The sequence below is a fragment of the Thalassophryne amazonica genome, chromosome 22 (assembly GCF_902500255.1).
Source record: "Thalassophryne amazonica chromosome 22, fThaAma1.1, whole genome shotgun sequence".
Taxonomy (NCBI): domain Eukaryota; kingdom Metazoa; phylum Chordata; class Actinopteri; order Batrachoidiformes; family Batrachoididae; genus Thalassophryne; species Thalassophryne amazonica.
The window spans coordinates 5,202,198-5,214,161 of record NC_047124.1 but is presented as its reverse complement, the minus strand read 5'-3'; the positions used below and the strand labels follow the sequence as shown (position 1 = coordinate 5,214,161).

Below are 11,964 nucleotides of genomic sequence, written 5' to 3'. Positions count from 1 at the left end.
GGGGGGGGGGGGGGGGGGGGGGGGGTGGTATTTATGAAGGATTTAATTATCTTCATAAGGTAGCAACCTCAAAAAAAAAAAATTTCAAGAGTCCCGAAAGGAGTCCAGAGCCCCAGATTGGATGCTGATGCCCAAAAGTGTAATTTTCAGACTCAAAGCTTCGATGGTGGTGCTAGGCTCACGTGTCTGATAGCGTCAGTAACTTAGGCAACCCCCCCCCCCCCTGTAGGGCCACATAACGATAACGATGAAAAGATGGATCACAATGATGAAAAGTGGTAAATGTGTAAATCTGCTGCGTTTCTCCACCACTTAAATACCTGAATGAGAAGCTTAAGGTACTTTACAGTGATGCCTCATATTCACTCACTCACACACACACAAACCCCAAGTGTGCTGCCGTGCACGGAGCTCAAGTGCACGCTGAGACCAATTCGGGTATTAAGGCCTTTGCCCACGGGCCCATAGTGAGAGAGTCTCAGGTCCACAGTCTTCACTTTTAGACTAGCCCCTCCCACCATGTGTCTGTTGGGATCTTATTGGGGGAGGGGGGGGGGATCTGAGATGAGTTTTGACCATTTTAATTTTCAGTTATTCCCAAAGTAATTTCTGAGACTCGTCTTTTATTTATCTGCTGCAGAATGTAAGAATTTTTTATTTTTTTGTTACTTCAAACCAAAGCGGTTTTTGTGAAGTGGTGCTGTCTGTCTGTCTGTCCGTCCGCCTGTCCCGTTCCTGTTTGTGCATTTGCGTCAGCTGGAGCTGCAGGCCGACCGCGACGTTGTCGTGTACGACCACAGCTCTTCGCACCTGCCAGGTCTGAGCCCCGAGTCCTTCCTCAGCATCCTATTGGCCAAACTGGACCAGAACTTCCCGTCCGTCCACCTGCTGTCAGGTGAGTCCCCCCCACAGGCTGCACACGCTTAGATGTTTGAGATGAGCTGCACTGTACGTAGTGTGGATTCAGATTGAGGAGCTACTTTTTGAGACGTGAGGTCAGAACTGGTCACGTGTGGAGTTGATGGGTTTAACGCCCGCAGATGTTCATGTCTTTATCACAGTCTTGTTCCTCTTCCACACTCTTGTGTAACAGTTCAACTTTTTTTTTTTTTTAAGGGAGGGAGTTCCCATGTCAAACCCCGCCCCTGACACATTTCTCCAGATAATGTGGATTTGCGTCAGGAAGGGCATCTGGTGTAAAACGTGTGCCAAATCAACATTCAGATCCACCTCGGATCTGGTGTGGCAACAAGGGATCCTTGTGGAAAAGGGAACAGCGACACCTGTCGTTTTGCTGTCAGCGGTCGGGAGTGTTCAGCGTTTAGCAGAAAGATGTGGCGGTTACATGAGACTCAGAGGATGGAGGGTTTCTGGATAATACTTTTATTATATAACTGTAGTAAACCCCACCCACAACCATTGTGCTGCAGTTTGTGCAACGAACGAGCAGAAATCACCAGATTCTGACCCGGTTCTGATCCTGACACTTTGAATGAGCTGTGTTTTTTGTTTTTGTTTTTTTGACTCATGTCTGCAGTGAGATTTTAAATGTTGTCATCATTCTGAAAGGCTGAGGCCTGTTCTCAGTGCATTCTGGGAGATTGTGCAGAGCAGCGCCTCATTAGAAGGAACAAGAAAAAGCTGCAGATAGAGTTGCAGAGTTTTTATTTCTTCTGATGTACAAATGTACATTTTGCACAAATGAAAGAATATCACGACCATCCCTTCAGTCTTTTTTTTTTTTTTTTTTTTTTTTTTTTGCTTCCTCCAAAGCATCAGCTGAAGTGCCTGTTGCTAGGCAACACGTGCAGAGAGTGAGCCGTGTGTCTGTAATCAGCATGAGGTCTGTTTATAATCTGTACAAATAAACTGCAGGCTGAGATGCAAGTAGTGCCTTGTTAAAATTTTTTGTAAATTGCATTATTTTGTTTTTTTAATGTCAACTGATTTTCCTGTTTGTTGAGTGGAAGTTGGTCAGACAAATAATGTGACACAGAGCGAAGACACACTTCTTAATAGAAAACTGCACAAAAATAAAATTACATTTCTTTTCCAGCCTGTATGTTGTACCAGAATATTAGTTGTAATTCTCCAAAAATGCATCATGAAAAGCAAAAAAAAAAAAAAAAAATTACATCAGTCTGTCACTTAAAAAAAAAAAAGTGCTGTGCTGCTGCTTCGTACAACAAGAAGCACAATAAATTTAATCAGCACATTTGTAACGCAAACACCATGTTGGCATGCAGACTCTAATGGGCTAATTAATGTTACCGTATGAAGCACAAAGAACTGAAGAATAAATTGCTTCTTGTCACCAGTGAACAGACAAAAATATTAAGCAGTAGCTAAAAGTGCACTTTTTTATATTATACTTAGCCTAGCTATCATTGAATTTCTGGTTGTTCCACACAGTCCAAACAGGTGGAGTGCCAAGTAGTGTGAAGGTTATTCCTTCTATTTATTAGTGTGGTCTTTCAGTTTGAGATCATGATTTATTATGGTTGGCATCCAGCTTAGTGGTGCATTGTTGCCACCTTCTGCTCCTGAGTGTGGATCTGACAACTTCATTGAGATCAGTATGTAAGAGCAACTTGTCACTTGTGTCGACTGTTCCATCTTGTGACTAGTTGAAGATGCAGTTTGCTTGTGTGTGTGTGTGTGTGTGTGTGTGTGTGTGTGTGTGTGTGTGTGTGTTAATTCGGTGCAGGACCAGCCAAACAAGTTAAAACTGCTCAGTTCCTTGCTGCCTAGTATTTCCTGTCAGTGCTGATGGGCATCAGGTTTTGCCACCCGTTTCTGAACCAGCAACCTGTTGTCCCACAAAAGCAACTATAAAGTAATTACAGCTGAGCTTTCAAATGCATTGTTGTTGTTGTTTTGTTTTTTTTTGACAACTGAAGAAGTGAAATTTCTCACTGGAACTAGATTGAAGTTTTTATGTGTATGAGACAAACAGCGGATGATTTGTCACAGGATATTTTGTTGGTCTTCCAGGCTTCAATTTGTTTGGAAGTGCAGATGGACTTGAATGGTTGTGTCCTGAACCTTTAATCTTGTATCACCAGATGATTAAACGTTTATGTTTTCCAGGTGGTTTTGCGGAATTCTCCCACATGTTTCCTGGGCTTTGTGAGGGGAAGTCCACCCTGGTGCCTTCGTGCATCTCTCAGCCGTGTTTGCCTGTGACCAACATCGGACCGACCCGCATCCTGCCTCACCTGTACCTGGGCTGCCAGAGAGACGTCCTCAATAAGGTGCGTGTCCGCCTAACCGGATGCTAACCTGATGAGTTATTTTTTTCTGAATCTGAATATCTGTGCATTTTTCCTTCCAACAGGATCTCATGCAGCAGAACGGCATCGGGTACGTCTTGAACGCCAGTAACACCTGCCCCAAACCGGACTTCATCCCAGAGTCCCACTTCCTCAGAGTTCCCGTCAACGACAGCTTCTGCGAAAAGATCCTGCCGTGGCTGGACAAATCGGTGGAGTTCATAGGTCAGCGCAGGCGATGGTGCAGAGTGAATTTGTTAGTCACGGTCCCAAGAATCTGTGAAATGCTGCCTCAGCGTTACGTAATGGTCCCAAGAATCTGTGAAATGCTGCCTCAGCGTTACGTAATGGCAAAAATCATCCTTTTCAGATCGTTAACATTCTTTAATTGTTTGGACGGTGACCAGGCGCACCCTTCTGCCTGACGGAGTCACGCACCTGAGGCTGTGACAGTTAGTGGCTTCAGGAAACCAGCAAAATATTTGTTACTGGTTTTAGTAATTCATTTCTTTTTTCTTAAATTTTTTTTTTAAGACATCACAATAACATCCAAAAAAATCACAAACCCTGTTTTATTATTTCATAATTTACATGTGTATATACCTTTATGGCTTTATTTATTAATGACATTGTCAGTTTATATATATTTCCTATGTAGAAATTAGTAGGAATTTATTTATTTATTTATTTTTTACAAAGCCTTGTGTCTTAAAACAAATGGACAAAATAACTTTTGGTTCTTAAGTTCTGGTTTATTACAGTGTGAATGTTACTTATTTTTATTTATACCTTTAAAAAAAAAATCAAATCATCTTTCTCTTTTTGGAAAAATAAATTAAAATTGATTTCGGAAAGCTGAAGTCTGCTTTTAAACAGATCGATTGGATCGTGGGTGACTTAAGTGTAGTGGGTGTGGTCTCTTTCAGAAAAGGTCAAAGCCTGTAACGCTCGTGTCCTCGTGCACTGCCTCGCCGGGATCTCCCGCTCCGCCACCATCGCCATCGCTTACATCATGAAGAGGATGGACATGTCACTGGACGAGGCGTACAGGTGAGAAGACTCAACTGTTCGGGAACATTTGTTCACAGGAGTTAATGTCAGTAAAAGTACTCAGAGAAAGTTAAAAATCCAAAAACCGTCTCAAACCTGTTTTTAACTCCGGACCTTAATGTGAGTCCTGGGTGGAATAACTTCCTGCACGAATGTCCTAACAAGCTCAGCGCTCCACTGGTTGCTCATTAAACTGCCATTTAACAAATATGACGCCGATATTTGTTTTTTGTTTGTTTTTCCACCTCCAGGTTTGTGAAGGAGAAAAGGCCGACCATCTCACCCAACTTTAACTTCCTGGGACAGCTGCTGGATTTTGAGAAAAAGATCAAAACTTCTGTCGGTACTGAGACAAAACTAAAGTCCCTTCATCATCCTGAGCAGGTCTGCGAGGCTCCAGTTCAGTCCAAGGACCTGGGCGGTCTTCAGCAGTCTGCATGCAGCACAGAGGGCACTGTTCCATCAGAGCCCTTTACCCCGCCCTGTGACGGTTCTGAGGACCAGCTCCTGGCCCGGGCTCTGACCGGGCTGCAGGTGTCGGACGGTCCGGAGGATAACACCAGGCTCAAGCGCTCCTTCTCCTTAGACATCAAGTCGTATGGAGAGGCAGGCAGTAACCGAGTCTTCGTTCCTCATACTGGACCAGGAGACTCATCAGACTTCTTCAAAATTTCTGCCTTCAAGGAACCAGCCATCAATCCCTGGCAGTTCTCCCCGGTGCAGGAGGTGTCGGAGCAGTCCACTCCGGAACAGACTCCTGACAAGGAGGAGGCAGATGGACCAGAACGGATCGCACCAGCTGCCCCCGTCAACAAGCTTCCGCCTGCGGTAGCTCGCGGTCCGCAGCAGTTACACCGCAGTGGCAGCGTGGAGGAGAACGCTCACCCCACCAGCTTCCTGTTCGGTCTGTCCCGCAGTCAGCAGCACCTTGCCAAACCCAGCTCCAGCGGCGCCCTCAAAGGCTGGCACTCTGACATCCTCCTCGGCCCCGTCACCGTGTCCACGTCATCCCTCGCCGGCGGCTGGTACCGCGCGTCAGACTCCGCCTGCTTCTACTCCACATCAGCCATCCTGAGTGGCGGTGGCGGCACCAGTGGGGCCTTCGCCGCCTACAGCTGCGGCCACAGCCTGGAAGCAGTGCGGCGGCGCGGCCGTCAGCAGACGGGAGACCGGAGAGACTCTCGCCGGAGCTGGCACGAGGAGAGCAGCTTCGAGAAGCAGCTGAAGCGGCGCAGCTGCCAGATGGAGTTTGGTGACGTCATGACGGACAGCCACTCTCGGGAGGAGATGGGGAAGGTGGGGAGCCAGTCCAGCTTTTCCGGCAGCATGGAGATAATCGAAGTGTCCTGAACCAGGTCCGAGCTTTTTGTTGGGACAGTTCTTTATTCTGGAACTCTGGGAATCCAAACTGACGCGAGAATGAAAATTGTTTTGCTCCGTTGACCTGAAATAAGAATATGTGTCTGTTTGGTTTTATTTTACTGAATGTGACGAAAAAGACGCAGAACTCATCCGGTCACACTTGGACTGGTTACTTTTTTTTTTTTATCCACTCGTTTAGCAAAAATCACGGTTCAGTGGTTCAGTTTGGAGATGATCTTCATGTCACACACGTCACCTACTTCAGGTTTTTATTTTAACAGATCATATTTAAATTTAGAAGGAAAAAAAAATCAGGGTTCTTCATACAGTTAAGGCTTTTATCAAAGTAAAATCTCTAAATTAAAATATGAAAGAACTGCTAATGATGCCGAACCCCTTTAATAAAATATGACCATAGTCCAGGTATCCAAATTCCACACAGGAAGGACCAGGCGGGAAGAGAACCAAGAACCATCTGCATTTCTAAACACTTCATTTCAAAGTCGCTGAAAATCAAATGACACCAGATAGTAAATCTGTCTAGAGCAGGAAGCCTCAAAAAACTGAGAGAAGCCACCAAGACACACATGACAATCCGGCATCTGTTTGGTTTGTTGTTTCACCAGATGGCCTGAAATCTGAAGGTCTCTAAGAGACTGTAACCATGAGTTTGTTTTCTGTTGGTAATTTTGATTGTTCTGCAGAGATGTTTTCGGTTCATTTTTTTATGAAGCCTACATTTTGATTTGACGATTTTCAAATACGACAGCACAACCCGTGACCTTGACCTATGACTTCTATATGAGAACTTGTTCCAGATCTTAGGCTAAGGTACGTAAACCTGGAAAGTTTGGTGCTGAAAAGTTATCTTTCCACGTGCGCGCACGCCGACTAACCCGCACATAGCCAGCTAGCTTAGCGGCATGCAACAAGCTTCTTTTCCCCCAATGATCTTGCTAACTAGCTTAGCTATGTGCAATAAGATTGTTTTTTCCCCTCACAATCTAGCCTACTAGCTTAGTTTTGTTCAACAAGCTTGTTTTTTGTTTGTTTTCCCCCTAACAGTCTAGTGAACCAGCGCATCTTTTTCTTCCCCAAAAATCTACCAACCTAGTTTAGCTACGTGAAACAAGCTTGTTTTCTCACAACAGTCTCGCTAACTAGCTTTAAAGGAAACAAGGTTTCCCCATAGCTAGCTAGCTTAGCTGCAGGCAACAAGTTGTTTTTTGTTTGTTTTTTTTTTCCCCCATAATCTACTTACTCATTGAGATTTTGTGTAGCAAGCTTGTTCTTGCAGCTTAGGTATGTGCAGCTTCTTGTTCTCCAAAAAATCTCACTAACTAGCTTAGCTACAGGCAACACGCTTGTTTCCCCCACAGTCTGACTACCTTAGTTTTGTGCAGCAAGCTTTTATTTCCCCCCCCAACAATCCAGCTTTGCTACACGCAGATTTTTGTTCTTCAAATATCTAGTCAACTAGCTTAGCTAGGTGCAACAAGCTTGTTTTTCCCCAACAATGTAGTCAACTAGCCTAGCTAAATAACTTTGTTAGCCGTTAGCAATTGTTCTAGGCTACCTACTAGTGAGCTCATTTGGCTAATGTTAACAAGTACTTGAGGTGAAAGAGTTTATACTATCCAGGTATAACTGACTAAACTATGCCTATCTGATTTTTGGTTGCGTTTATAAACCAGCAAAACGGGAATTTATAAAATTAGACAACATAACACAGCTAGCTGCTAAGTCACCGCCAATTTTTTATGTTTATTGTCAGATGTTATAAGGATAGAGATAGCTGCCGTAAGAACTATGTCCGTGTAACCAGTTCCGAATGCAAAACACTTTTTTTGTTTTTTTTTGCTGAGGACTGAGCCTTTGAACAGTTTTGTGGATGAGTGCTGATCGTCTTTTTTTTTTTTTTCTTGTACTGAAATGAAGTATAATGAAGCGTGTTGACACTGAACTGGAACTTGTGCGCCTTCTGAAGGTTTCAGTCGGTCTAGTACCTCACCAGTTTTTTTTTGTTTTGTTTTGTTTTTTAGTTGCTCATTGCCCGTTAGAATCTCAGGTGTTATTTGAGCTGCAGGGACAGACTGTGGAACGCTTTCTCCTAAGGGATCCGGTTCTGCTGCAGAGGAAGTGACGTCAGCCTCTGAAGTTCCCACTTGAAGTGGCGGTCAGACGTGCCGGCAGACTGATTCATTCCTGATTGATTCCGGGTCTTTAAGAGGCTGGAACTCTTCTTGCTGCAGACACCAGTATAAGCGAATAACTTCTGTTCAATCAGACTGATGTAGAAGTTGACGGCTCCTTTTTTTGGCTCACAAACTGTCCTATTTTGCAGTTAATCTTGCACTACTGTGGTTTGAGACTGGGATTTGATTAAAAGTATATGAAGTGACTTAAATGTTTCTGTTTCCTCTTTAGCGCCCTCTGTGTGCTGTTCCTGTCATGTACGGTTTCTTTTTTGTTTTTCCATGACCACAAACTTTGTCTCCTGTAAATCTCCTAGAGCCCACTAGAGGTCACTGTTGGATTTATTTTTGGAGGCAAGTCCAACAGCTGTTTTTAAAAGGAGAATTACACATTCTAGTCTTTGACCAAGTGTTACTATAACTTGTTTTTTTTTTTTTAAAGAATTTCCAATAACGTCTTCGGTAATTCATATGAAAAGTGAAACATTTAAATTCTCGTAGAAATGTTTGTTGTAGGTCTTGGCTACAGGAGCGCTTGCGCTCCACCTTCAGGGTTAAGAAGACGTGTGTGAGTTTTACAGCCTTTGCGTGTTTCTACTGTGTGCGACAGTTTTCATGGTGATATTAGAAATTCCACTTCAATCAACTTGTTTTTTAAAGGTGAAGCTTAAATGGAAATACTTGTTTTATTATGACAAGCACTTTAAATTTTTCAAATTTGTAACAATTTTTGTAAATTTAAAGTGCAATTATGATTTTTTTTTTTTTGTTAGATTGACCATTTAAAGGAGTGACTTGATAGGAAACTTCTGATTTGAGATATGCAAAAAGCTGTGCTTCTGAATCACTATAGTGACATTTATGTAAATTGCATGTATTTATTTAACCATGGATGTTATATACACACACACACACACACACATGTTTGTGCTTGTCTTCCCTTCATTGAGATGTCGATCAGCAGGAATCTAAAAAATATGAAGTTATCAATAAAATCTGGTGGGAGGGTCAAACTTGGACCAAGAAAGAGCTGGATAAATCTTGAGACAAATTGTGATCAAGGCACAAGTCTTGCTTCAGATCACTGATCAAAGGCAACTCTTAATAAAGAGGGGAAAAAGTAGAAGCTGAATGATTTTAGGAACAAAAAAGGAGTTTTGATCGAGGTGCAGTTGAACTGATGCACTTGATTGTTGGAGATGACTTCTAAATGGCTCCCTCATGTGGTCACCTTTGGAACATCACTCATTTGGTGGTGGTTTTCTTTAGAATGAGAATCGAATTTGTCAAGCAAAATTATGTGCACTGTCAAATAAATATACCCTAGTGGAATGGGGCTGTGCAAAGGTCTTCAGATGTACAGTACCTTTCAGTGCAGGGATGATCATGCTGTGTGGGAGTGGTGGGTGGCAGGGTAAGTGGGGGTCTCTGGCATTATTTATTAGTCTAGCTGTGGATTTTTTTTGTGTGTCTTGAGGTTTTAGTCCTAATGGACCTCAGCCTCCTGCCAGAGGGGAGGGTGACAAAAAGTTTGTGTCCTGGGTGAGAGGGATCTTCCTTGCTTGCCTCAGCGTCCTGGAGGTGTACAGGTCCTGTAGGGATGGCAGATTGCAGTCGATCACCTCTGCTACGTGGATGATGCGCTGCAATCTGCTCCTGTCCTTAGCAGTGGCAGCAACGTACCAGGCAGTGGAGATTATGACTCAATGATGGCAGTGTAGAAGTTCACCATCATTGTTTGACAGGTTGAACTTCCTTAGTTGCCACAGAAACTACATCCTCTGTTGTGCTCTCTGTGAGAGAGCTGACATTCAGCTCCCACTGGAGGTCCTGAGTGATGGTGATCTCCAGGTAACGGAAAGACTCTACAATAGGGACCGGGGAGTCAAACAGGGTGACGGAGTTGGCCGGGGCTGGGTTCTTCCTGAAGTCAACAGTTATCTTCAGTGTCTTGAGGGCACTGAGCTCCAGATTGTTCTGTTTGCCCCAGAATGTGGATTTTTATTTATTTATTTATTTTGCTAGGAAATAAATGAAGTGTTCTTAAACAAACAAAAAAAAGTCGAGCTCACCTGTCCAACCTGGATGTTCCTTTACTGCAGCACAATCACTGATTATCGTAGGATGGAAATGATAAAATACGTAACACTCGACATTCAAAACACTCCTGCTGCAAAATGACTTTTTCTAATCGTTCCGCTGGTTTCTAACATCACACACAGTCAACATTTAGTCCGATGGTCACTAAAGAATTTTATTAAAGACAAAGTACAGACTGAGCGGGTCTACAGAAATCCTCAGTGTCTTTGTTTTCTCTTTCAGGAGGGTTGGTGGTTTATGGCTTCTCTCAGACCTGCCTAATGTTTCCTGTCCAAAGCTCAAAGTTCAGCCGACAGACGATCAACGCAGACGCCACCAACAACACTCACTCCAAAAAGCCTAAATTTCAGCAGAAACCACGATCAGGTACCCAGAGGATCTCCGAAGATGGTTCCCACCCTCGCACATAGACTGGACCTGAGACTGAGCCGCTTGTTGGATTAGTCGCTGATCAACGCCAGCTGCTGGAGGACACCTTGAGAAGGCCCGACAGGTGAGCGCCAACAAACTCCTAAAAGACCGAAGAACCATTTTGTCCTGCGGATCCAAATCCGAGTCCACAACAGAATCCAGATCAGGTGATCCAGAAAGTAACCCAGCATGACTTAAAGTCTGGACCTGCCACACAGAACCGGTCTTTATAAAAATTAAACCTAACATGGATACGGTTCTTCAAAAAAAAAAAAAAAAAAAAAGTCAAAGAACAAATGACTGTTTTGATCAAAAACTTTAATTTCTCTTGCTGAATATTAAATTGTGTGAAAGTTGCAGTGTTCAAATTTCACTGTACTTTGGTACAGTTGGATGAAACAAACTGAAAGGGGGGAAAAACATAAAGCATCTTTACATAAACATAATGTTTTAAATGTGTTTTAGTTACAACTACTTTTATTTTTTTTTTTCCCAAAAGCAAAACTGGATGTTTGGATTATGACAGTAATATCATGTTTACACAATGGTTCTTGTACTGTAAACAAATGTTTCAGTTTGATTGATCATTTGCACAATGCCACAAAATAGCCAATTAATTCATTTATCAATCCATGAATGATACAGAATCAGATTTTATCAAGTGCCTTTGATGTGCACATGAAAAATAATAATGTACATATTAAAATTTACAGTTTGTTTTTAATTTAAGATGTTCACAAGTCAAGATTACGACTAAATCTGAAAGTAACTTGAGAATCAGAGTATCAATCAAATTCTTTTTTTATTTCTAAAAGGTGGCAATTAAGCCTATTTTATTACAACAGATAAGTTAACACATTTTTATAGAAGTTATGACTGACAAAGGATGTGAAGAATTGTGTACTTATAAATGAATTTTGACTCACAATCCCTGTAATATTTAAATTATGCAAAATACTGTTTTTCCAAATTGGATTCAAGAAAAAAATTGTGATAACTTAAAATGCAGGTTATAATAAAAAAACTATGATTCAAGGATTCAAAAGAATTTTATTGTCATATGCACAAAGGAACATGTTCCCTGCACAATTAATTGTGTCTACTGCATTTAACCCATCCTAATTGCCAGTTAGGAGCAGAAGTCGCCATAAGGTGCCCGGGGACCAGCTCTAGATGTACATCCCTGCTTTAGGTCACAGCAGGGCTGAGCAAACCATGACCGACCCAAAGACAAACAACACACACGTAACAGACATAAGCCGGCCTGGTACATAAACACATATAAAAAAGCACACAAGGTAAGGAAGAGAAAAAAAACCCTCAAGGTTGCTGCCTTCGAGAAGCCACAACAATGAGGAAAAAACTCTTATCAGCACAGAGAACAGTAAACACACAGACAAACAAGAACACAGGACGACAGCCGAGATTTGAAAGTCCAGTTTATCAGAACACTTTAGCAGCCCTTTTTGGCGCTAAACAACGGCTATGACTGAATCCTGGAAGGGAGGGGGGTTCTCTGAGCAGTCCACTGTTCACAGTCAACGTCAGAGCTGGAGAAGCTGAGGGAGGGGGAA

General features: G+C 42.7%; 1 protein-coding gene across 2 annotated transcripts in view; it reads left to right on the top strand.

The window, feature by feature from the left end:
• Positions 1-8,085, top strand: part of dusp16 (dual specificity phosphatase 16) — an 8,455-nt gene extending 370 nt beyond the window's left edge. Inside the window, exons 2-7 of one of the 2 annotated variants that reach the window (XM_034163185.1) lie at positions 757-895; positions 3,091-3,254; positions 3,338-3,497; positions 4,199-4,322; positions 4,574-5,391; positions 5,425-8,085. In XM_034163185.1, coding sequence (XP_034019076.1) covers positions 757-895; positions 3,091-3,254; positions 3,338-3,497; positions 4,199-4,322; positions 4,574-5,391; positions 5,425-5,672 — 1,653 coding nt within the window. In that variant the 3' untranslated portion in view covers positions 5,673-8,085. Of the gene's footprint in view, positions 1-756; positions 896-3,090; positions 3,255-3,337; positions 3,498-4,198; positions 4,323-4,573 lie in introns of both variants that reach the window. The other variant, XM_034163184.1, reaches the window with a different exon arrangement.
• Positions 8,086-11,964: the final 3,879 nt, after the last annotated feature.